At 42.7% G+C, this 26,875-nt stretch overlaps 2 protein-coding genes across 6 annotated transcripts in view; one reads left to right on the forward strand and one right to left on the reverse strand.

Annotated features, from left to right (window-relative positions):
- nt5c3a (5'-nucleotidase, cytosolic IIIA) overlaps window positions 1-3,220 on the forward strand; it is a 51,195-nt gene extending 47,975 nt beyond the window's left edge. For all 4 annotated transcript variants that reach the window (XM_069921051.1, XM_069921053.1, XM_069921054.1 and 1 more), the window contains 2 exons: window positions 964-1,164; window positions 1,545-3,220. In XM_069921051.1, the coding sequence (XP_069777152.1) occupies window positions 964-1,164; window positions 1,545-1,646 (303 nt within the window). In that variant the 3' untranslated portion in view covers window positions 1,647-3,220. The remainder of the gene's footprint in view (window positions 1-963; window positions 1,165-1,544) is intronic.
- Window positions 3,221-5,535: 2,315 nt separating this feature from the next.
- The window catches only part of LOC138755300 (peptidyl-prolyl cis-trans isomerase FKBP9-like), a 51,226-nt gene continuing 29,886 nt past the window's right edge, over window positions 5,536-26,875 (reverse strand). For both annotated transcript variants that reach the window (XM_069921056.1, XM_069921055.1), the window contains 4 exons: window positions 21,243-21,432; window positions 16,458-16,603; window positions 10,597-10,760; window positions 5,536-9,768 (listed from right to left, as the gene is read on the reverse strand). In XM_069921056.1, the coding sequence (XP_069777157.1) occupies window positions 9,589-9,768; window positions 10,597-10,760; window positions 16,458-16,603; window positions 21,243-21,432 (680 nt within the window). In that variant the 3' untranslated portion in view covers window positions 5,536-9,588. The remainder of the gene's footprint in view (window positions 9,769-10,596; window positions 10,761-16,457; window positions 16,604-21,242; window positions 21,433-26,875) is intronic.

Consider the following 26,875-nt stretch of genomic DNA (forward strand, 5'->3'; position numbering starts at 1 on the left):
ATAAGATTCTCTTGCCCTTCTCTCTTAAGTGTACTCCTATATTCCTGGTGCTCTTCAAGGGATGGGTTTGGGCCCATCTAACATGCTCCTGTGGCGGCACACCATTAGGCAGGCGAACTGGCCCCACATGTCACGCACGCGGCGGGGGAGCCGGCCAAAATGGCACTGTCAGGGGTTTCTCCCCAACCTCGGCACCAGACTCAGAAGCCCGCGCTCTGTGGCCCACGTGACGCCCCAGCAACGTCAGGGTTCCTGGTGCGGTTCTCAGCCAGGTCCAGGCTGGGAGCATAAGACCAGCCAGGCAGACCTGAATAAACGAGTTTTTGCTCACTGAACTCAACCCGTTTAGCTGTGAGATCATTCAGTAACAGAGTAGCCGCCGCTACACCTATTTCTTTTTCCTGACCTTAATATTCCCTCATCAACCAGGGTTCCCTTAACCTGCCAAATTTTCTTTTTGCTCAAAGGAACCCTGTGGTCTTATCATTAAAATCTTTCCGCTTCCCAGACATCCCTTCACCCGCAAACAGTCTGTTCAATCCATATTTGCAAGTTCCTAATTCTGTCAGTAGTTAGCCTGGCCTCAATTTAGGACAAAACTGTGGACTGGTTGTACTTTTTCTATCTAATTATGGTCACGTCCAAAAGTGCTCCCCCACTGACACTTCATTCACTTGGCCAACTATGTTACCCAAGAGGAGGTCTTGAGTTGCTCCTTCTCTATCTACAGTATGTATTTCTTGAAAACTTTCATGGATATGCTTAACAAATTCCACCCCATTCAACCCTAAAACTACATCAGTCCCAGTCAATGCTTGGAGGTTAAAATTACTTACTATGCTGTCAATTTAATGATTAAGTAATTCAGTCTATTGAGAAGATAATTTTATCTGGAGTTTTGCTTCAGCTAAAAAGGTAACCCATTTCCTGAGGCCACCAAAGTAACTAACTATTTTGTTTCAGGGTGTCCTGAAAGGCTTTAAAGGAGAACTCATCCATGTTTATAATAAACATGATGGAGCGTTAAGGAGCTCTGAGTACTTCCACAAACTAAAGGACAATTGTAACATCATTCTTCTGGGTGATTCATTGGGAGACTTGACTATGGCAGATGGTGTTCAAAATATTGAAAATATCCTCAAAATTGGATTTTTAAATGATAAAGTAAGTAATTTTGTGTGTCATTAAAGATCAGTAAAACCTTTTAGAATTTTACTGTGCATGCTTTTTGCAATAACTAAGCAGAGCCAAACATTAAGTATTAGCAGAATACCAGTTATGCATTGAATTTATTAACTTTTATGGCATGAAACTGGGCGTCCAGTTATGTGTTCTGATGTGGCAATGTTAGGCATAATTTCACTGCCATCTTATGTGCTATTGAATAGCTGAACTATCACCAGAAAATCAGTCAGAAGCTATAGAGCCATTCTCTTTTGGAAGATCACAAAGCAATTTTTTCTTTAGATTGTGAATGATTCCCCACTGTGTCACAGTAGCATGTGAATGTCTCTAAACAACTTTTTTCCCCCCTATACGCATAGGTGGAAGAAACTTTGGAAAAGTACATAAACTCCTACGACATAGTACTTGCAAGAGATGAAACTTTGGATCTGGTCAACGCTATCCTTCAGAAAATCCTGTGATTGGAGCACTGAGGCATCCAGGCCAAGAGAACTCAACTGAAATACACTTCCACCCTTTTGTTAAATTAAAAAGCCCATTTATTGAAAATACTACTGTTCTTCAAAACTTTGAACTGAAGAAAGTATGTATTTTTAAAGTTTGAACATGACAAGTGAATGTGTTTTCCCAAAAAAATGAACTTTCGCCGTTCTTTACTCAGCTAACCAGAGAGAATCAGGTCAACTACATACCTGCTTCACAGACTACCTCCACATTTCTTGATTTAAATTCCATCCCTAACATTTATTTTAAATCTAAAAATGTTGACGCTTATATTAATGAAGTTTGAGTATTGTGCACTTGGTTTACTAAACTCCAACTTGCCCACATATACCAAATCACAAGTTCTTCTGTTCAAATGATGAACATTAGAATGTTTTTATTTTTCTTTAAAAGCATTTTGTAGTTGTAGATATTTCTGAGTATACTTTGATTTTTCTTGTTTACTCTGGGCATTGTCATCAGTTTATTTTGAAAACAAATGATGTAGATATAAAAACAATTGTAAGAAATATTAAATTAGTGGGAAGTGTTTTTTTTTAAAGAGATCTACTTAATGCAATTGACTCCAATAAATTTTTTGCACTCCATTTCGTTTCTAGTTTTTCCCCAAACCTCTTTTGGTGTTGACATTGTGTGAAAGTACATTTTAGTTAACAATGTGAATTTCCCTCATTGCGTTTAAACTAAGGTAATGGGATGATAATGAGGCTAACAAGGACAAATCCATCCATGCCTTGTCATGACAGTGTCAACATGGGCAGTTTTCTTTGCTCTGCATCAAAAGATGAAGGTGATACAGTGGAGCAACTTCTTTCTAACCTCAGAGGCGGAGGTTAAATCCTGACCTCCGGTGCTGTTGAGTCACTCTTCCTTTGATTGCATGGGTTACTCTGGATGTACCACTTTCCTTTCATATCTCAAAGATGTGCTGACCTATAGGTTATAGCTGCTGTAAATTGTCCCTCTCAAATTATTGATTGATGCTATCAGAGACTCCAATACAAAAACTTGGGCTAAGAAAGTCATGATGTCAAAATTGATTTTTTTTTTCAGAATGAGACGAACTAAGGCCCCATCTTCACTCTTATATGTAAACAATCCAGTGGCACTATTTTGAAAAAGGAGCACGGGAGTTCTCCCAACAACCTGGCCAATATTTATTCATCTACCAAGGTGGTCAGATTAATTGGTCATTTGTACACTGCTACTGTGGGAGCTTGCTGTGCTATGGAGATGATGATGGTCCTTAAGGAAGTACTTTGGCTGTAGAGAACTATAGAAGAGTGCAATAACTGGGCTGCAGCGTCCGAGATCTTTATCTCTGTACACTCAGTAATAAAATACATGGATTAGGATTACATTTTGTAGTAGTGCTTAGATGAATAACCTGATCCAATCAATTTACTATAAAAAAAATTTCCAACTCTATAAATGCCATGATTTATTTTCCCCATCAAGACATCTGATCCATACGTGATTGTTTTGTGATTCACGTTGAAGTTGAAAATAAAATTCCTTTTGATCTCTTGAATCGAAGCAATCATCTCAATTTTATAAGGGAATTTGAAATTAAATACTTGAAACAATGGGAGGCATTGAATTAAGGCATTTTAAAGTTTGTTATTTTATGATGTTAACATTTTATAGAGGGCATAGAAATCTACAGCACAGTACAGGCTCTTCAGCTGTGTTGTGCTGACCTAATAAACTACATAACCCTCTATTTTTCTCAGTTCCTTGTACCTATCTAATGGTCTCCCAAAATATCCTATTGTACCTGTCTCCACTATTGTTGACGGTAGTGCATTCCATGCACTCACCACTCCGTGTGGAAAAACCTGCCCCTTTACATCCCCTCCCTCCCCCCCCCCCCCCCCCCCCCCCCAATGCTTATTCTCAAGCACCTTAAAACTATGTCCCTTCATGTTTGCCATTTCAGTCCTGGGAAAAAGCTTCTGGCCATCCATATGATCATTGCCTTTCATCACCTTCTATAACTGTCTCTAAGGAGAAAAGACCAAGTTCTCAAAAGGTATGCTATTCAATCCAGGCAACATCCTTGTAAATCTCTTTGCACCCTCTCTACACCATCCACATATTTCCTGTAATGAGGTGACCAGAACTGAACACAATATTCCAAGTAGGATCTAACCATGGTCTGTATAGCTGCAACATTACCTTGCATCTCTTGAACGATGTCACAGTTAATGAAAGCCAACACACCATATGCCTACTTTGACACTTTCGACCTGTGCAGTAGCTTTGAGTATACTATGGGCATGAACCGTCTATAATTTCCTGGGTTATCTCTACTTGAACAGAGAACATTGCAACCATCAATCCTGCAGTACTCCTGTCCCCTGTGACAATACACAGATCATAGCCAGGGGCTCAGCCACCTTCTTCATTTCCAACAGTAGCCTTTGGTAAATCTTGTATATGGCTGTGGCGTAGTGGAGAAATTAGCAATCATGAGACTTATAGTTCATCCCACCACAGTAGTTGTGGAATTAAAATGCAGTTAAATGAATAACCTGGATCTGCAATAGTTCCATAAACCTACCAGATGGTCCTTTAATATAACTCTTTAAACCTCTAGACCAGGGGTGTCAAACTCAAATTCACCGAGGGCCAAAATTAAAAACTTGGACTAAGTCGAGGGCCGAACTAAATATTTATTGAAAATTTTCAACATCTGCATGTTTTCTCTCAACATATGTAATGTTAAACTTTTTCTTATTAAAATAAATGTTTAATAATAGTTTTGGTTAAACTCTTTCCATAAGAAGCATTAACAAATAAGAAATAAAATATTCAATAAATAATATTTCTCTCTAGCTTTTAAGCCAAGGATCGCACGTTGCCGAGAAGCATGCCAGGGAGCAGAGATCTGCAGGGAGCCCTCCCCAGCCCACCCAGCAAACCCGAGCGGCATCCTCCCCCGCCCCCCTCCCTCCTCCGCCCCCGCCTCCGCCTGCCGCAACCGTCGCCAACAACCCAAGGAATCCCCGCTGGTCTCGCCATCTCACCGGGAATACCGTGAGAGCAGTGGAACTCGTCCGCGACCTCCACCCCAGCGGAAAGTCCGATGCCCAGCAGCACCCGCCCACAGATGAAGCTCAAGGAGACGCAGAGGTGACCCACCACGTCCAGCCACATGGAGCTAGGCGGCGAGTGCGTTGGTGCTCGGCGGCGGGTCCGTTGGTGCTCGGCGGCGGGTCCGTTGGAGCTAGGCGGCGCTGTGAATGTCTAATGAACTTTCCCGTTAACTATATCGGTGACTGCTGTGCCTGCTGTGGAAGTGCTAAAAACTACTATGGTGGTGCTTGCTGCTGTGCATGCGCTATACTGGCGCGGCGGCCAGCGGGCCAACTCTAATATATATTTAATATGATCTTGCAGGCTAAATATAATTATATCGCGGGCCAAATTTGGCCCGCGGGCCAGAGTTTGACATGTGTGCTCTAGACCATGTAGGCTTAGAATGATTATTTTCTCCTCATAGTATGGTTCCCACCCCATAACCCAGGACTGAACAGCATAACTTTGCATTTCCTCAATTCCAGATATAATAAAAGTACAAAAATGGTCTCCATGCCACCCACCTTGTACCTATCTAATCTAATTCCATTTACCAACACTTGTTCCATGTACATTGATGATTCAGTAGGCAGGGAGACCAAATATGCACATCATATTCCAATGTGGTCTTGTGAATCACCTATCCTTACACTTTACCCTCTTACAATAAAGGTTAATATTGCCATTTTTTTCCCTAAATGTTGTTGTACCTGAATATTGATTATGTGATGCTTTGCTTCTGAGTAACGAGCACCAGAGTTCAAATTGACTGTAATTTAGTTTGATCCTTTTACTGGGCTGGTAAAGTTCCTTCTGCTGCATCATCCAAGACCAAACATTACCGTTCCTCAGGTTGATCCGATGTGACTATTGCCCTGGGTCGGTGTGATAGAAGATGGAAACTGCTCTCCAAATTCTGGCTTTTCATTTAAAATTCCCATTGAGTAAAAATTCCTTCCCTCACAATCATACACTGTCTTTCTTAGTGATGTCTCTGGTTATACCAGACAATGTCCTCCAAGCAGACGTACAGTTCAATGAAAACAACATAAACAATGAAATATAAACCTTTCATGCTTTGAATAAAATGTCATAATTTAACTTACAAAATCCCAAATATTTAATGAAAGTAACACCACAATAAAAAAAACAAAGGTGAAATGGAAATAAATCTCATGGCAGGCAGAAGTAACTCTAAAACAAAGTACCAGAAAATGCAATTCAAATTCTGTTGTCCCCACACCTAAATACAATAATGTAATTGAATATTAGTAGCAAATAGTGGGTTCAGCTAGTCATTTGAATTTTTATACCTAATTTAATGTAAGTTGTAACAAAAGCAAAGATTTGATTTAGAAAAATTGAAACTTGTTTGGCTGCAAAAAACTTACATAGGGAATCTTTTCAACACCAATAATTGCCTTGTACTAATAATCAAAGTTCCTCCACTATTTTGATGAAATATTTGTTGAATTTAAATCTTTTCAAAGTGAGGCAGATCAATATATTTAGAGAATCTGGAGTTTTCATGGAGAACTGTCACAGTGAATGAAATTTAAACTAAATGAATATTGTGCTAAGTGATAAAGAATCAGCAACTAACCTTCACTCGGGATCCTGAAACATTAATTACACTGGATAATGAAGGTTTTGCTTCCTGAACACCTTTTAAGTGTATTTTATGGATTTTGGGCTGCTGTTCACAAAAATCACCCTTAAATTTTCCTAATCATATGCCATTTTTTTAGATATAACCTATTTTTGTGATTTCTTGTCATATTTTAAGTCTTCTAGTAATATTGCCCACAAAGGAAGCTATTTTGGTCAGTCCAAGCAATGCAAATGTGTTAGGCCTGGGCACACATAGAAGGCATTTAAAGATGTCGTCGAGAATTTTCATAACTACAGAGCACCAAGCTATATCCAGCTGATCAACAACGTGCTTCAGGCATATAAAACCATGAAGCGCAACATGTCATTGAAAATTCATTTTCTGCATTTGCACTTGGTGATCTTGGTGCAGTCAGTGATGAACATAGTAAAAGGTTTCACCAGCACATTACAACCATGGAAAAGCAGTATCAGCGTGAGGAATCCATCAATGCTACCAACTATTGTTGGACACTAACACAAGATGCTGAGTACAAACAAAATGAAGTGGCAAAACACTAGGTTAGTTGAACGAATGGAAATTGTCAGCATCTCTAGGAGATGCTAAATTCAATAAAGTTAATTTAATATTTCTCCAACGTCCTATGTGATATAGCTAATCTGAAATTATCCTAGAGTTCAGCTTCAAGTTGTCTATCAGAATCCCTAATTTTTTTTTCAGGTAGCAACTTTTTTGAAAAAAAAATTGTTCTCCAGTGTTATTTCTAATTTTCAAGGGGTTGCCTTTGGAAGTGTTTCATGAAGAAGACCCAAAAGATCTTCAGTGCATCTTGGATTTGAAAAGAAATTTTCCTTTTGGTTTTACAGAGCCCTGGTTAGACCAAGTTGGAATTTCGTGTCAAGTGGTGGAAATACTATTCCTGCAGTGGGTGCATTTCATCAGAATGATCCTAGGGTTTGGGGAGATGAATTCTTAAGACCAGATGCACAGTTTTCACTTGTATTCCTGGGTTTACAGGGTTCAGAGGTCATGAGAATGGTCAAGAGGTGACAATGCCTCTACATTATCTAGTCTATTCCCTGAAAATAGTGGTCATTACAGTTTGCATAGTGGTTAGTGTAATGCTACTACAGCGCCAGCAACCTGGGTTCGAATCAGACGCTGTCTGCGAGTTTGTATATTTTTTTCTGTGTTTACATGGGTTTCCTCTAGGTGCTCTACCCTTAAAAAATGGACGGGAGTTGCAGGTTAATTCAGTGAAATTGGGCGGCCCGGGCCTGTGTACCAAAAGGGCCTGTTACCATGCTGTATGTCTACAATTTTTAAAATTTACATTAAAAAATTTAAAATAATATCTAAAACTGCAATTGTTCTGCAGCTGAAGATTATCACTCAAGGTTCTCCCATTTCTGGAATCATTCCTTCTGATTAGAAGCTCAATAGTTCAGAAAGATGAGAGGCAGAACAGTGATTTGTTCAGCAAATTGTTGGCCATTTGTGGTCAGAAAATTACTGGTGCCTGTGGTTCAGGAAAGTGTGACTGAACAAATTTTCAGTGGATCAGAGAGAGAGAGAGCACATAGAGTTTAGAATAGACAGGTTATGACGAAGTTGCTATATTTTTGATGTAACTAAAAATATGCTGGAATTTCTATTGGTGCCTTTTTATATTAACTGTTAAAAAGCAGGCACATGGTATGAATCAGAACACCACAGCACAGAAACCCATTGACCTGCACTTAGACTATAGCCCTCCAAAGGACTACTTTCTCAAGGCACAGCAGTCAGTGGCAGGAAGGCAAAGATTTAAAAATAGTTGGTTGAAAAAAGCGCAGGAGAGGTGCCTTTTTTAAGCCAGGGGAGAAATCATGAATAGAATTCACTACTTGTCAAGGTAGGACAACAATGGAATATCCTAATATTCAGGGCTACAGATCAAGAGCTGGAAGTGGGTTTGGGTGAATTAGATCTTTGGTCACAGGGGTCAAGTAGCCAGTTAAATTGTGCTAATGTGACAGAGCCAATATTCCTTTCATTTTCCCATTTGTTATGTGACAGCAGTCGCATAGAAGTAGAAAAAATTGCTGGATATAAAAGAAAACTTGCGAGAAACAGAGGACCAAAGAACACTGCTGCCCATGGTGCCTGTGTAATTGTCCAATTAGCACCACATTCCCACTCTCACAGTATTCAAATCACAACTGAATTCCAGTGCACCAATTATCTACCATACAAAAATGGGCACCCCTGGTGTTTAACCTAGTGAGGCTTTGTCTTTGATCCTAGCAGCATGAAGTGTATCACCTTGCTCTCTTGAGCCAGTGCCACAGAAAGAAAATGTAAAAAAACATTTGGAGTTTCTTAGAAATAGACACAAATTTAACTTCTCTCAAAGTAAATACTGCAGTTGTGAGAAATCTGCAACAAAAACAGAAAAGGCTGGAAATGTTCAGCGGATCAGAGATCTGTTAACCGAGTTATAACATTTCAGAATGATGACACTTCAACGTAATCAGCATGAATTATTAACTCTTATTTTCCCCACACGCACTGCCTGATACGATCAGTTTTCCCAACACTTTTTGTGTTTGTTTCTCCAGATCTTTTGAGTATTGGCAGATAAAACTCTCGGATCCCCCTGCAGCAAGTGTGAAATGTTCCTATCCATTAACCGCCAGCTCAGTGAATGATGTCCAATCGGTTACAAGTAGCAAATGCCATAATGAACGGAGCTGAAGGACTTTCATTCTCAGACTGAAGTAGCCCCTCCCTTTCCAAAGGGTAAAACAAATTAGTAAACTGTGTAATGCTTCTGCATCTCCTGTTTATGTTCTAATTAAACCATGTCACCCAGATGTAACTTTGTTAAATGTGAGCAATTCACGAGGAATATAGAATGTCAGAGTTGAGATAATTACTTGCATGTGACATTAACAAATATAAAGTTAGATCTCCAATAAGACAAATCTGGAGTATGCCTCGAGAGGATGCAGGGAGGGAAGGAGTTTAATCTCAAATACTGACTAAAATAAAATGTGAAGACACTATAAAAGAGGGACACTCCTGCAACTCAACTGTTCTCAGGAACTGAGTGAATACATATTCAGTCATTGATGCGCAAATGGGAATCGATGTTTTAAGATAACCATGGAACAGAAATATGGACAAGATCCACTCAGCTGTAGCACGGAAGTGCAACTTTTGCTTTACAGCTCATCATGCTGGGAATTCTCTGGATCTTTCAGCCTGAATTCATCAACTGTTATCTTGCCGTCACCATTCTGGTCCTGGTTGGAGAACATGTTTTCAATAATTTTATCTGGAGAGAAGCCAGGCGCCAGTTTCCCCTGTCCACTCTCCACCTGGGCCAGGATATACGTGGAGAACTGCAACGAAGAGCAAAGCAGGACATGAGAGGCATGCCCAAAACCAGAAACCAGCTACTTAGGTGAAGAAAATACTGAGGACTCAAAGGATTATAACCTCTCCTTTAATCAGGAGCTCTTGGATTCAATTCCTATTCCCAAGAACTCAAGAAAATAAATTTTTAAAAATCAGAAAATGCAGGAAATCTGATGCTGAAACACACAACAGGTCAGACTGCATCAGTGGAATGAGAAACAGAGTTTATCATAATAAAAGTGCTGGAGAAACTCAGCAGGTCATGCAGCACCCATAGGAAGTAGGTGAGAGAGTAGAAGAAAAAGAAGCTGAGAAGTTTTGGGTGAGATAGAAGAGGCCTACGAAAGATTGATCAGAAAATGAAGGGAAGAGGGTGGGGGGGGGGGCTGGAGGAAGGGAGACAGGAGGGTGAAGGAAAAAAGTGCTTGATTAATCTATCTCCTCGTCTGCATTCAGTCTCTCTGATGCAGAGAGAAGAGGCCGCATCAGGAGCTCCAGGCGCAGTAAATAACCACTAGAGATTCACACTTGAAAGGATTCTGTGGGGCCCCGAACAATGGTGAGAAAGGTGTGTGCAAATCCTCTCCCCATCCCGCTTCCTACTCAAATTATCCCCTTCCTCTCCTCTACCCACTCCTATCCATTCCTCTTCTACCCTACCCCACTCTATCCCCTCCTATGCCCATCCCCCCACTCTATTCCTATATTTCCCCGTCCCTCCTCTACTCAACCCCCACTCCAACCCCACATCTTCCTCATCTTACCCAACCCCTGCCCAATTCCCTCCATTTAAATTATGCTGTTAATTTTACCTCCTTGGGACTGATTTCCTTGTTTTCATCCTTGTCTATATCCTGGAAGATGTTCGGCGACACCTCTTTGTTCCAAACGAACATGTATCCTTCTGGGAGACCTGAGACCAGCTCTATCAGTTCTACATCGAAGACAAGCACCGCACTGCCAGGTACCTCTCCCACTGAAGAACAAGAGATGCAGAGGTAATCAGGTGGCACAGAGCCTTGAGCCCACCAAGTCCACAGATACTTCAATTCCAACAATGAACAAAAGGGTAGTGGGGGAAGTGGGGGAGGGAGGGTGGCAAGGCAGGAGATGATAGGTGGAGGGAGAGGGAATGGTAGGGCTGAGGGGTTAAAAAACTGTAAGGAAAGAAAGGAGAGGGGGCAGAAAAGGCAAGCAGGTTTAATGGAAAGCAGTAAAGTCAATGTTCATGGCATCTGGCTGGAGAGTGCCCAGATGGAAAATAAGGAGTTGTTCCTTCCAATGCCATATTCTCTACAATGGAGAGACCGGTTACAGACTGGGAGGTCGCTTCACTCGGCATCTCTGCTCCATTCGAAACAACAGTGACCTCCCAGTGGCCAACCATTTCAATTTTGGGTCACACTCCCATGCTCACATGTCTGTCCATTGCCTTATAGACTGTCCCACCCTGATCACCCGCAGATTGGAGGAACAACACCTTATTTTCTAGCTGGGCACTCTCCAGCCACATGGCATGAACATTGATTTTACTTCTTTCCATTAAACCCTGCTTGCCTTTTCTTCCCCCTCCCCTTTTCTGTCCTTTCAGTTCTTTCACCCACACAGCCCTACCATCCCCCTACGCCTCACTGCTGCTGACCCCTCCCTCCCTTCTCCACCTATCATCTCCTGCCTTGCTACCCCCTCTTCCTCCCACCCCCCTCCACTCGTGGTGAACAGCTGTACACTCATTTATCTGGCTCCACCATGCTCTGTGACTGTATCCATGGCTTCTCCCTCTTAATCCTGTATAAAGGCTCCAACACCATAACTCCTCCCCAGAAAGCCTGAGTCACAGCACACAATGACCTTCAAGTTTATTGTAAATAAAAGCCTATTGTTCTATAACTCTAGTCTTTTGAGTTATTGATAACACATCATTTTTCACTATTTTTTTCCCAATGATGGAACAACTTTTGAAGTCTGATAAACTGGAGATTGACCCACAATCTCCCGAAGCCTCAGACTGCTTTGGCTACGCTGCTTTGAGGACTTTCTGCAAAATTCCTCTGGAATCGTGGCCATAGTAACAAACAAGCTTCACCTACTCTTCTCCAAGGTCAGACATCAAGTGCTCCCAATGAACAGAGACATTTCAACGTACATGGAGACAATGAACATACTCAAGGACCAGTATAGGGAGAAAGTTGACGAAGTATACACCAGGCACATGCTGGGCAACCACAGACAGCAGTGAATTGAGCGATGAGTTCCTCTGCACCCTGTGGGGACTCACATGAGTGTGCAACTTCCAGTCAGTTTTGGCTGCCCAGAACACAGAGGACATGATCTGGGATGCCTATGTCGCAGGTGACAGGCCGGACTATATGCGCCAGAGGCTACTCGAGCAGAGTAAGTTGGATTTAAAAGGGACGATCAACCTCATGAAATCACTAGAGATTGCCCTCCATAACATGGAAGCTTACTCAGTGAACAGCATGGGGTCCACATGGTGGCCGCCATCTTGGGACGTGGGTTTACAGGCCAGCACTCCACTACCATGTCTGACGAGCAAGCCCACCACAGCCAAGGAACCCAGGACCAACTAAAATGCTACTTTTGTGGCCAAGCAAAGCACCCCAGAAAATCCTGCCAAGTGAAAAACGAGATGTGCTCAAAGTGCAGAAAGAAGGGACACTACATGAAGGTATGCCAATCACAGGCGCAGCAGGGAGGCCACTATCTAGGCCACCATCATCTTTCAGAGAGGACCACGCTGCGACATGGGAGCTGCCATCTTGGACACCATCAACTTCCAGGGATAACCACACTGCCACATGGATACCGCCATTATGCTCCCAGGCTATGAGTCAGCACGGACCAGACCATGAACCGACAATAGCCTTCATATTACTGGGTCAAAACAGCCCACATCAACTCTCCTGGTCTATGATGGTCATCTTGATCAATGATCAGGTGGCAAGATACCTTTTCGATAGCGGAAGCACTGAGAATTTTAACCACCCCAATGTGGTGCATCTTTACTCCCTTAAAACAAGGCCAGTAAGCTATAAAGTCACCCTGGCTTCAAAGTCCCACTCAATCGAGATCTGCAGCTACACCACCGAGACACTAACTGTGAGGGGGTATGACTTACAGGGACTTTAAACTCTTCATCATGCCGCAGTTCTGTTCGCCAGTGCTGCTGGAGTTTGACTTTCAGTGCCACCTCAAGAGCGTTACAATGCAACATGATGGTTCTCTCCTCCCTTCATGATCGGCAACCCGCAGTTTGTCAGCCGGCCACCCTACTCCCCTACTGGCCCAACCAACATGTGGTCTCTCTACTCTCCATATTGATCCCCTACTGCTGTTTGCAAACCTCCCTCACCAGCTGTAAACCAGTTGCTACAAAAATCAGACGATTCAGTGAAGGGAACAGGGCGCTCGTTAAAGCATTCTTGAATGAGGGGATCACTGAGGTCTGTTCCAGCCCATAGAGAACTCAAGTAGTGGTGGTCAAGAGTTGGGGTAAACACAGAATGGTGATTGATTATAGCCAGACTATTAACCGCTATATGCAGCCTGATGGGTATCCCCTCCCCCGCATTGGGGATATGGTCAACCAAATTGCCCAATGTCATATGTTCTCCAAGATCAACCTGAAATTGGCCTATCACCAACTCCCCATCTGCCCGGAGGACTGATGGCCGCCTCTAACACTTCCTCAGGGTACCCTTCGGTGTTACCAACGGTGTCTCCATCTTCCAGAAGGAGATGAACCAGACAGTGGACCAAAATGACCTGTGCACCACTTTCCCCAACCTGGATAACATTACAATTTGCGGCCATGACCTGAAAGATCATGATACCAACCTCCTGAAATTCCTCACAACTACCAGATGCCTCAATCTAACCTACATAGGGATAAATGTATTTTCCGCACTACCTGCCTGGTGATCCTTGGCTGTATTGTAAAGAATGGAGTAAATAGCCCCAACCCCGACTGCATGCGCCCCCTGCTAGAGATCCCCCTTCCCCACAGCCTCAAGGCCCTCAAAAGGTGCCATGGGTTCTTTTCTACTACGCCCAGAGGGTCCTTAATTATGCGGACAAAGCCCGCCCCCTTATCAAGTCCACATCCTTCTCCTGACAAGACAGGCCCGGCCATCCTGTCGCATAAAAGTAGACGTCGTTAAGGCCGCAATGTACGTGGTGGCTGAATCTGCCCCATTTTAAATGGAGAGCAATGCGTCCAATTTCACCTTGGCCACCACCCTTAATCAGGCAGGTTGACCCATGGCCTTCTTCTCCTGTACCCAAAGTCCAACACTCCTCCATCGAGAAGGAGGCTCACGCATAGTTGATGCAGTGTGGCACTTGGGGCATTACCTGGTCAGCCAACATTTTACCCTGCTCACGGACCAATGGGTCATGGCATTCATGTTTAACAAACAGCAGGAGAAGATAAAGAATGATAAAATTTTGAGGTGGAGGATCGAACTCTCCACCTATAACTACAATATTCTGTATCAGCCGGGGAAGCTCAATGAGCCCCCAGATGCCTTGTCCAGAGGACTATGTGCCAGTGCACAGATAGACTGCCTCAAAACCTTCCACAATGACCTCTGCCACCCTGGTATCATGAGATTCTTCCACTTCATCAAATCGCATAACTTGCCATACTCCATTGGGGATGTCAGAAACATGACTAGGGACTGCCGGGTCTCCGTGGAGTGCAAACTACACTTCTACCAACCAGATAGGGCGCACCTGGCAAAAGCCACACAGTCTTTTGAACACTTGAGTACAGACTTCAAGGGCCCCCTTCCCTCCACTAAACGCAACATTTATTTCCTCACGCTCATCGATGAGTATTCACTTTTTCCCTTTTACATCCCTTGTTCAGACATCACCACCACCACGGTCATCAAAGCACTGCGCAACTTGTTCACCCTGTTTGGTTGCCCGTCATAGATCCACAGTGATAGGGGTCCTCATTCATGAACGACGAGCTCCACCAATACCTGGTAGCCAGAGGTATCGCCACCAGCAGGACCACTAGTTATAACCTCCAAAGGAATAGCCAGGTATAGCGGGAGAACGCCACTATGTGGAAGGTCATCCTCCTTACCCTTAAATCCAGAGGGCTGCCAGTCTCTCACTGGTAGGAGGTCCTTCCTGAGGCACTCCACGCTATCAGGTTGCTGTTATGTACTGCCACCTATGCTATGCCTCACGAACAGATTTTCTTCTTTCCCAGGAAGTCTGCTTTAGGGTCCACCCTGCCAACCTGGTTGATATCCCCAGGGATTGTCCTGCTACGGAAACATGTGATGGACCACAAAACTGACCCACTAATTGAAATGGTCCAGCTCCTCCATGCAAACCCCCAATACACGCGCGCAGGGGCACCCAAGGCGCATACCCACCAAACAGCACCACCTCCTTCCATGCCATCGCTTCTTAACCCCACCCCTGTCCCAGTCACTCTGGTCGAATCGCCATGCCCCCAGCAGGTTGACACAGCGCTGGAGGTCCAGGACTCAACAATGGCCCCAGCTACAGCACAGCAACCAGCTCTTCGCCAGTCACAACAGAAGGCCAGGCCACCGGACGGACTTGACCTGTAAGACTTCGTGCCCCACATCACCCCACTGGGCAAAATAAAAAAAATAAGGGGTGAATGTGGTGAACTGCTGTACACTCATTTATCTGGCTCCACCCCATTCTGTACCATGGCTCCTCCCTCTCATCCTGTTTAACCCCTCCCCAGAAAGCCTGGGTCACAGCACAGGATGACCTGCAAGTTTATTGTAAATAAAAGCCTATTGTTCTGTAACTCCAGTCTTTCGAGTTATTGATAGCACATCACCCCCTCCTACCCTTTTGTTCAGACGCCTGCTGGCATGTTCACATATTTTGATGAAGGGCTCAAGCCCGTCAGTTATGTATCTTTGCCTTTGCTTCATAAAGGACACTGTTTGACCTGCTGAGGTTCTCCAGCATCTTGTTTTTACTTCAACCATGGTGTCTACAGAATTTTGTGATTTACTTTCAATTCCAACACCATCAGTTTCCACCTCACTCCTGCAGACACAGGAGTCGTGTGATGGGTGGGAGGCGGTGGAGAATCAAAATAACCAGACTCGCATACTGGTCAGAAACCCCAGCTCTGAAGTGTCATTACATCCTACTGCTGAACATTCCTATTCAATATGACCTGTGCATTAACAGTATCCATAATTCACATGTTTCAGTAACTAGCCCAGGAAGCAATGGACACTTTCAGCAGGTAATCTGAGTAAATGCTGGTAGATTGGGGAGTGGGACTAATGTGGTGCATCTGGAGAAGGGGGAGTGTGTGTCACATCTAATATATTTGTGACAAATAAACAATAAAGAATAAAGAGACCATTCTATCTGACTGGGATCAATTGCCTCCTATGTTATAATGCAATGAACTGTGATAAATGCCTTTCACAGGAGCCATTGTTAGACCCATGGGCAATTGTAGAACAATGTATATCGCAAATAAAGTCAATCCATTGAGTTTGATCATGCCAATGACCGATTATCAAATTATTATCAATATCATCATATTTGATCAAGCTAATATTATCAATATTTGTGGCATCTTTTGTCATATTAGAGCTTTAGATTCAAACTATAGTACCAACATATTACATACCAACACCCCTCTCTCCATAGCCCAGGTGAGGTGGGATTATAATCGTCCGTCTCTCTTCAACACACATGTCTGTGAGGCCCATGTCCATCCCAATGACCACTTGACCAGATCCCAGGACAATGTTGTATGTTCTTCCATAGTTGTAACTGAAAGAAATTGGCGTCCATAAATAGCAGCTAGACAGAGTAATGCAGCACGTAACAGGCCATTTGCCCATCAAGTGTGCACCAAACATCACACACTTCAATAGAGAAAGGGGAAGGAGGGAGAGCAATTAAGAGATAAAGTATTAAATGCCCTGACTAAGAGATTGGAAAACCAAGATGTTAGCTATTCCAGCCCAAAAATACAGAATCAGGTACTGTGGACCCTGTTTTTGGTAACACAAATCATGCGCCTGGAACCACATCTGGTAGCGTGGATCGTGCACCTCGTAAAATGTCCAGTATGTGTATCATGTGTCTCGTACCACAGATCATGCATCCAGTACTGCAGATCATGTGTCCAGTACTACATGACATATGCCTGTTAATCCACAGCAAGCACAAGTGTGCACATACAGGGTTAAAAGTCTGAAGAGCCTAGGGGGCTCATTCTGTGTGAGAACATCTGTTTTTAAGAAGCAACAGATTTCCAAGTTCCACATCAGCATTTGGAGAGGGGAGAGACGGAAATTAACGCAAAGCTGCCTGGTTTGGACTGTCGGTGAATGAGCTCCTGCCACAGACCTAAATAAGACCAATGAGTAATCCAGAAAATGCACAGCCCACCACCGAGCAGGCCATTCAGTTTCCCAGACACTGCTGTCCTTTACCCTCCAACAATGCACACTCCTAATTCTGCAGAACTTGTGTTCTTACACCTCTCCATCTGACACACTCTACCTCAAACCATATTCTCGGTCACCAATTCACCTTAACCTCTGCTCAAAGTCCCAGTAGAAACCTCCTCTTTCTTCCACCTATCCCTCCCCATCTTCACTGCCACTGAAACTAATTTGTTTTCATTCATGAAAGGGTCAGACTTAGGACTAGATGCTTAAAAAGATGAAAGTAGGACATTTGCGACAGGCATTAGATGCAGATCTTCCACTTGCCACATCGACATTAATCCATTGTGTGCTGTACACTGATTTTCTTTCCATTGATCATAGTTCATCTTTTACAAGCTTCACACAAGCATGAGAAAAACTACTACATATCCTCACCTTTCACACCACCAAAACCTCCAAATGTAAAGTTGCAAGCTGTTCGCTGAAGACTGTGCTCATAAATTAGTTTCAAATGATACTGGTTTCTGTGCCCAACAGTCCCCATAGATATAAGATTCAATTTATTGTCATATAATTAAACAATGTCATATTACACAAAATTGGTTTTGCCAGCTGTAAAAGTAGACAGATTTGCCATCGGCAGAAATTGCCTGAAGTGCCTCTTACAGTCAGAGAAAGAGAAGCAAATGAGAATTCCCCCAGAGTCACTGAGTGTCTTTAGATTTGCCTCCAGTGCTAATTTCATCTTAACCTCTGCTCAGAATCCAAGCAGAAACCTCCCCTTTCTTCTACCTATCCTTTCACTGCCAATGAAGCTCATTTGTTTTCCTTCTGTCCCAGTTCCATGGAAGTTTCAGCCCTGAAAAATTAACTGTTCCATGCCCCACAGATCTACTGTGTGTTTTGAGCAGTTTCTGTTTTTATTTCAGATTTCCAGGATCTGCAGTTTTTGCTTTGTTTCTCATATTCCTGGCTTTTTCCAACATCTCTGAACCTCTGATTATCAAGATCCCAGCAGTTTCATATTTAATCAATCTACTTGGTATTAATTGTTATCTGTGCAAATGAATTCTGACCTTTTACTATCCATGTATAGAAGCCAAGTTCACTGCAGGAACCTGGTCTCTGCTCCCTGGTCCTGAACTCGCTGACCAGAGGGAAGACTTTCTCTCCATCCTTCCTCTCTGCTCCCCTCACACCCAGAAAACTTTAGCCAAAGCCCCTCAACTTTCCACATACCAGGGAAGTCAAACTTAGTTTGTGAAATCTCAACTTTAATATTAATCCTTGGATTCCAGTTGTCTGCCTTCCTCGATAAGACAGTTTTGGAGGGATACAAACCAAACACAAGCAGGTGGGACTAGTGTGGGTGAGACATTTTGGTTGGCGTATAATTCCAAAAGGCCAGGGTATCATTGCTCAGCTGTGGGGTCCACCACTGTCTTGTGTATCACTGAAATGTTCTCTTCTCATCCTGAGCTAAGAAAGGGGAGCATCCTGTCAGCCACTGAGATCATTTTATGCACCACCCAGGACATTTTAATTAAAAATCATGATTATTGCAATTGCTGCAAATGTGAAAGAAAAGCAGAAAATGCTGCAGAACAGACAGCACAGGATAATATTTCAGGACAAAGACCTGTTAGCAGATAACAAAAGATCATCATTCTGAAAGGTTAACTCTGTTCCATGCTTGCACACTCTTCAGATGCTACCTCACCTGCTGAGTGATTCCATCATTTCCTGTTTTACTTCATAACACATTATGGTGGAGTTGTGAACAGTGTAGAAGGCTCCCAAAGAAGACAACAAGACATGGATCAGTTACAGATGTGGGCAGAGAAATAGTAAATGCAGTTCAATCCAAGCAGTGTTGCATTTTAGGAGGTCAAATGTAGGAGGAGCATTTACAGGTCTACTAATAGCATGATGTGGAGGAATTTGGGGGTTCAGGCCCATATATCCTAGAAAGTGGCAATGCAACTAGACAGGGTGGTAAAGAAGGCATACCCCATGCTCACCTTCATTTGTTGTGGCATTCAGTAGAAGGATGAGGAAGTCCAGCATCTGCGGGCTTTCTTGTATCACTTGAGAAATATTATCCTAGCTTTGGAGGCAGTGCAGAGGAATCATGTTGATTCCAGAAATGAGGGGTTACCCTGTGAGGAGAAATCGAGTTGTCTGGAATTCAGATGTGAGGGGCTCTTCCAGAAACATACAAAATTGTGTAACAGATATAAAGATTGGAAGGAGGAAAGTTGTTCATGTGAGGGGGAGCAGTGGAATTTGCCAAAGAGGCAGTTATGAACAATAAAACAGATAGATAACATGAAAGCCAGGGTCCATAACCTCAAGGTTTAGGGATGTAGATTTTAGGACAGAGATGAAGAGGAACTCTTTTCCCAGAGAGTAGTTAATCTGTGGAATTCTTTGCTCAGGGAAGCCGTAGAGGCTGCATTATTAAATATATTTAAGATAGAATTAGATAGATATTTGGATTGATTAAGGGTTATTCAAGTTTATTTTATTGTCATTTTAATGTAATTTTACACAAAATTTCCTTTAGTCAAGCATAAGGCAGACAAAGGTTGTCATCAGCAGTAGAGACTGCATCATTAAATAATGTTTGATAGATAGATTTCTGCATAGTAGAGGAATTAAGGCAGGTAGATGGAACTGAATCTATGGCCAAATCAGCCATGATCTGATTGAATCTATGGCCAAATCAGCCATGATCTGATTGAATGGAGGAGCAGGCTTGACAGGCCAGATGGCCAAACTTCCAGAATTGTACTGGTCTATGTTCAATGCTAACCTTTTAATGATCAGTATATAGGGAACCCCAAATCTCTTCCATTCTCCACTGCCCCTACCTTTCATTGTTTCTGTTTATGCATCCAATCCACTTATATCCTTGAAATGCAATATTTCCACCACACACTTTGCAAAGACAACTTTTTTTGTCTGATTGCCAACCTGAGAATGTGGCTGCCTAAGTACATTCTAAGAATGGTGATTATAGAATCCATCTCGTCACATCCTGACTGATAACTCCAATGAGAACTCTTCGGTCCCTGATCACTTTCCTTCTGCTGATAAACTGTTGATTTTAACATCCTTACTTTTTTTGTCCCAGCCTTTGTTTTGTCATCTGTTCTCAGTCAACAGGAAAGGTCTTTCCATTGATCCACCTGTTTCACTGTCCATATCTGTCTCTGGCAGATTCTACTGCTGTACCTCACAAGTGTAAACTACCTCTGCATTAATAGTTCACAACCAAAACATTTCTACTCTTGGATGTTGTCTGACCTGCTGAGTAGCTCCAGCAATTTTTTGTTTGTTCTGTATTAATAGCACTATTCTCACCATTGAGTCAAAAGCTGTGGGTCCAGATACCAATACTTGAATATTATCACACAATCAAGACATTCGCAGTGTACCCCCAGTAGAATGCAGAACTGTCAGTGGTATTATAGTTTGGCCAGTCATTAAACAAGTCATCCCTGGTGGACTCTCCCTGAGGAGATCAAGGTGATCCTACACAGCATCCTGACCAAAACATAACCCTCACTGGGAAGTGAGCATTTCAACAGCACCATGTGTCTCAAAGCATTTCGACAGCCAAAGCAATACTTTGATGTACAGTCACAGATGTAGGGAGCTTTGCAGTTACTTTTCATAGAGCTTGCTGTGCATGCATTGGTTGCAGTGTGTCTGACATTACAGTAGTGACTGAACCTCCTGGGTTAGTTGTAGAGCACACAATGAGCCAAAAAGGCCTGAAAGGGTTTGGTTAAATGTAGATTCTTTACCAGGACCTTTACCTCCCTTGTGCTTCAGACAAAGCTTCAGTACACAAATAAGGGTCACAAGTAGGAGGGACGCAAGGGGTAGGAAAGATGCGAGAGATCGAATGGCTATGAAGGGCAGCAGGAACACAGGGATGGGGGAGAGACAGTGGGAACTCAACCATCTGCTTGCCGATCATTGTCAGGAGACATGGTGATCCTTACGTGGAATCTAATTGTGTCCCATCCATTAGTGTGGCGTTGAAGTGGTACTTGATGTAATCCCCCTTCTTACTTCGGGCAGTGCAGTTCTGTGGTTTGTGGTAAGTTTTGATCTTGATTTTGTCAGAAGGATTGTGGGCATCAATCACATGGATGTGAAAGATGAGGACAGCAGAGCCAGGGATGCTTCCACCTGTTGAAAAGGAAACAGCAATCAATGCAAACAGGAAGTCTACTCATCACAAGGTCCTGGATTACCATCTGTTCACATCAGAACTAGACTGTCGGGTTTGAAAATCTCCACTGGTGAGCACAAAGAAACCTAGGAGGGATGGAATGTTCCAGTTATAGCACCAATAATCTTACAAAGAATTAAATAAGGAAAAACAGATAGATCATCAGGCATCTTAAGGTTTGGAAATCCTTTTGGTTTGGCATCTGGATCACCACTTTCTGTTTCCTGCTCTCCCTTTAAATACATCAGGGCCCCATTTCTCACTCTCCCTTTAAACACTCTGGGTTCTCAGGTAAATACTTTGTACTTTAGTAAAACTCCTGGTATCCACACCTATGGGGATTGGTAGATGCCAGATAAGTGAATTTTCCGGTTGCTAAAGATTGCGTGTTGTGTGGATTGGTAAACTAACAACGAGTCATATCAATTTTAAACTGTAATAGTCTTTGCCTAGTGGCTGCTGACTGCTTGAATTCTGGATAACAGGGGTTTTACTGTGCTATGTAAGATCCAAACAGGTAGATACAAATGTGGTGTGCTATCAGTGTGAGTAGCATCCAATAGGCTGGAAATTCTGACAATCTGGTGCCATCAGAATGATGGATATATGAATTATTATTTTAATTTTATTTTGCTTCATTATTTTATTTGATTTGGAGATTAACACAATATCAGGCCCATCTGCCCAACTGCACCAATGTCACCAGTTTACCAACTAAACCTGCCATGTTGGAACGTGGTAGAATACAGGAACAAGAACGTAAAACTGCTTATAGGCAGTGGCGGATTCCAACCTGGGTCACTGGTGAAATAAAGAATGCAATGAGGGATCATCAGAGAAATTCCAAGGATGGAGTATTTATTTTATGAAGAGAGATGAAGCTAACCACATCCCCTACACTAACAATACACCAACAATAACCATATCCCCTATACTAACCATGTCCCCTACACAAACCTTGTCACCCTACACTCTGTCCCATAGACAACCATGTTCCCCTACACTAACCATGTTTCCCTACACTAACTGTGTCCCTCTACACTAACCATGGTCACTACACTAACTGTTCCCTTACATTAACCATGTCCCCTGCAGTAACTCTGTCCCCCTACACCAGCCTTGTCCCCGACAATAACTGTGTCCCCTATACTAACCATGTCCCCTACAATAACTGTATTCCTCAACACTAACCAAGTCCCCTTACACTAACAATACACCAACAATAACCATATCCCCTATACTAACTGTGTTCCCTACACTAACCTTGTCACCCTACACTGTGTCCCCATAGACAACCATGTTCCCCTATACTAACCATGTTCCCATATACTAACCATGTTTCCCTACACTAACTGTGTCCCGCTACACTAACTATGGTCACTACACTAACTGTTCCCTTACATTAACCATGTCCCCTGCAGTAACTCTGTCCCCCTACACCAGCCGTGTCCCCTACAATAACTGTGTCCCCTACAATAACTGTGTCCCCTATGCTAACTGTGTCCCCCTACACTAATTGTATTCCCCTACACTAACCCTGACCCCTACACTAACTGTGTTCCTACACTAACTGTGCCCTCTCATCCAAGTTCATTTATCATCTGATTGTACCAGTACAACCTGACAAAACAACAGTCTTTGGTCCAGAGTGCAAACACTGTACAGATAAGTACAGTACATGTATACATATACTTAAAATAAATATTTTTAATAGTGGAGTCTCAAAAAGTTGTTTTTAGCAGTTCACTGAAAGTCAACTATCCATATTCCCAACACTATCCATTTCCCCAAACACTGAATATGACCCTTGCACTGACCATGTCTCCCTGCTCCAACTGTGTCATTGATACAAACCATGTCCCTTACAATAAACATGTTCCCCTTGCTGTGCCGCCTACACTGTCTCCCTTACACTAACCATGTCTCATACACCAAATGTGTTCCCCTACACTGAGTCCCTGCATGCCACATTTGATGTAACTATTAAAGTGATGCAAAATGTAAAAATGTTTTAAAGTAAAAAGTTGAAAAAAATTGAACAGCATTGGCACAATGTGGTATATTTGCTGTTAATGAAAGAGCTTTGTAACATCATGAGGGGCATACATAAGATAGGGAGTCACAATCTTCATCATAGGCAAGGGGAGTCTAGAGGGTTATTTGAGTCGTTGGGTCTCAACACCCCTCACTGTAATTGGATTCTGGACTTCCTGATGGAAAAACCACAGTCTGTCTGGGTCAGTAGCAGACGTTGAGCACCGTCACACTGAGCACCTCAGGGCTATGTGCTCAGTCCGCTTCTGTTCATGGTACTGATCCACGACTGCATTGCCAGATCCAGCTCCAACTGTGTCATCTAGTTTACAGATAGCACAACGGTAGCTGGTCTTGATCAGTTGCACTACTGAGAAGAGGTGGAAAATCTCATGATATGGTGTGAGAATAACAACCTGAGTCTCACTGTGGCCAAGACGAAGGAGATGATCGTGGACTCAGAAGGACCAGGAATCAAAACCCTTCACTACACATCAATAACTCTGTAGTGAAGAGAGTGGAGAGCACCAAGTTCCTTGGGGTTCACTTAACTAGTGACCTATCGTGGGCACTTAACATCTCCTCATTTGCGAGGAAGGCGCAACAGTGATTGCACTTCCTGAGAAAACTGAAGCAGACAAGGATACCGTCACCAGCATGTCAACCTTCTACAGGAGCTCTATGGAGAGCGTTCTGGCTGAATGCATCTCAGTGTGGTATGGTTGTTGCAGAGGAATGGATCTGAGGTCAATACACCATGAGTGGCAGAAAGGATCACTAGTGTCTCCCTCCCCACCATCGATGAGATCTACTGGGATGATTGTCTGAAAATGTTGCGCAAAATCATCGAGAACCTCTTCCACCCTGCACACAGCATCTTTCAGCTGCTCCCATCGGGTAAGAGATACAGGAGTATCAGAGCCAGCACCACCAGGCTGAGGAACAGCTTCTTCCCATGGGCAGTGAGAATGCTGAATGAGCAAAGGAACTGCTCACATTAACCATTCGAGACTCTTATAATATTAAACAATATTTTTTTAATTTATTTGTATATATGAATACAGGTATGCGCCGTTTAACGTTCAACCGCACGTACGTCCGTTGTCTGTGGTCCCATAAGGTTATAATAGAGTTCAGAAATCCCGATCGGAGAACAGGACATAGTGGACATAACCAGATGAATGCAACAACTTCCCGCATGCAACACGTATCTCATGTCTTTTGTATACAAAGGCTTATGCATCTAGGTACTGTACTGTACTTTCTATCCATCAAGGCTCTCAAACATAACAAGACCAATGCTGGTGATAGCAGTCGCAAGAGGCAAAGGAGAAGTATCGATTTGAAATTGAATCAAAAGGTTATTAAACAACATGAAGGTGGAAAAACAGTGAATGCTAATGCTCACAATTTAGGCATGTCACACAATGATCCTCAAAAACAAAGAAAAAATTCTCCAGGCTATTAAAAGATCAGCTCCACTGAAAGCTACAAAGCTAATGAAAATGCGAGAGGGACCTATATCAGATATGAAGAAATGGCTAATGATATGAATTGAGGACCAAACACAAAAGCAAGTCCCTCTCGGTATGTTGACGATCACTGCTAAGGCACAAGCTTGTTCCAGATGCTTAGAGTTTGGTGCTACTTCTGGTGGTTCAGGCACTTCAAATGTTTTTCGCTGCATAATGTGAAAGTGAGAGATGAGTCTGCGAGAGTTGATGGAAAGGCAGCAGAAGAATTTGTTGAATCCTTAGATGAACTAATTGTAGATGGAGGTTATTTGCCCCAGCAAATTTTTAATAAAGATGAAATCTCCTTATTCTGGAAGCGAATGCCTGAAAGGACCTTCATCCATAAGGAGGTCAAGTCAATGCTAGGCTTTAAAGCTTTTAAAGACAGAGTGACAGTGTTGTTAGGAGGCATTGTTGCTGGCTTCAAGTTAAAGCCATTTCTTATTTGGCGTAGTGAAAACTCCAGGGTTTTCAAGAACATTAACAAACCCACCTTACCATTTTATTACAGGAGCAATAAAAAGTCCTAGATTACACAAATATTGTTTCAAGATGCCCTTCTAGATTGCTATGCCAGTGAAATGGAGAAGTACTACTTGGAAGAAGGCATATCTTTCAAGATTTTGTTAATTGTAGACAATGCTCCAGGACATCTCCCTTTCATTGGTGACCACCACTCCAACATCAAAGTAGTGTTCCTCCCACCAAACACTAGCCAATGGACCAAGGAGTTATTGCAGCATTCAAGGCCTACTACCTGAGGAGGACCTTTGCTCATGCTGTAGCTGCAACTTATGACACTGGCAAGACACTGATGCAGTTCTGAAAGGAATACAACATTTTCCACTGCATAGTGAACCTTGCTTGGGCCTGGGATGATGTGACCAAAGAGTGCATGAATGGCATATGGGAAAATATACTGAAGTGGTATGTTTATGACTTTAAGGGATTGAAAAAAAGATGATGAGATTGCAAAGTTTAATAGAGCTGTTGTCGACATGGTAAACAGCAACATGAACCTACACATAGATGATGAGGACATTGGAGAACTCCTAGAAGTGGTTCCTGAGGAACTAACAAATGAAAAGTTGTTGGAGCTCAAGCAAGAGCGATAGCTGAAGAAGAGGCAAGGGAAAAGGAAACTACAGAAAGAGAATAAGAACAGAAGCAGAAGAGGTTCACTGTTAAGGGATTAGCCAAATTCTTTGCAGATCTTAACATCTTGCTGAAGAATACTGAAGAGATGAACCCAAACACTGAATGCTTTTCTCTGATAGAGAGGGATGCTCATGTTGTGTTTGCTGCATACATTTATGAAGAAACAATAAAGCAAACTAGGCAAACAACATATTCCTGAAGAAGCCAACACCTCCCCATGAAGAGCCTCAGCCAGGTCCTTCAGGCATTACAGGGTGACAGTTCATTAATGGAGGTTATTAGACCTGAAACTCATCCAGTGGAGCAATATGAGGAAGTTAAGAACAGTGGTGTGGATGACCTGATCCTTTTTGTTAAATTGTGTGTGATATACATGAATAAAGTATTTACATAAAAATTTTAAAAGTGAAAAAAATTAAAGTTTAATTTAGCGTAAGTTCAGTATCCCATTTAGCTTTGATAAGTATATACAGTTTGCACAATATCCACGTCACATAACGGCCAATTTCACTGAACGTATTGTGGACATTAAGCAGCGTATACCTGTACTTGTCCTGCATATATATTGTTTGTTTTTAAGAGTGTTATGTCTGGTTGTGTGTCCGCATATTTTTCACCGAGGACCAGAGAGCACTGTTTCGTCAGGTTGTACTTGTGCAATCAGATAACAATAAACTTGGCAACTTAACTTGAA

Source organism: Narcine bancroftii, chromosome 2 (assembly GCF_036971445.1).
Source record: "Narcine bancroftii isolate sNarBan1 chromosome 2, sNarBan1.hap1, whole genome shotgun sequence".
Lineage (NCBI taxonomy): Eukaryota > Metazoa > Chordata > Chondrichthyes > Torpediniformes > Narcinidae > Narcine > Narcine bancroftii.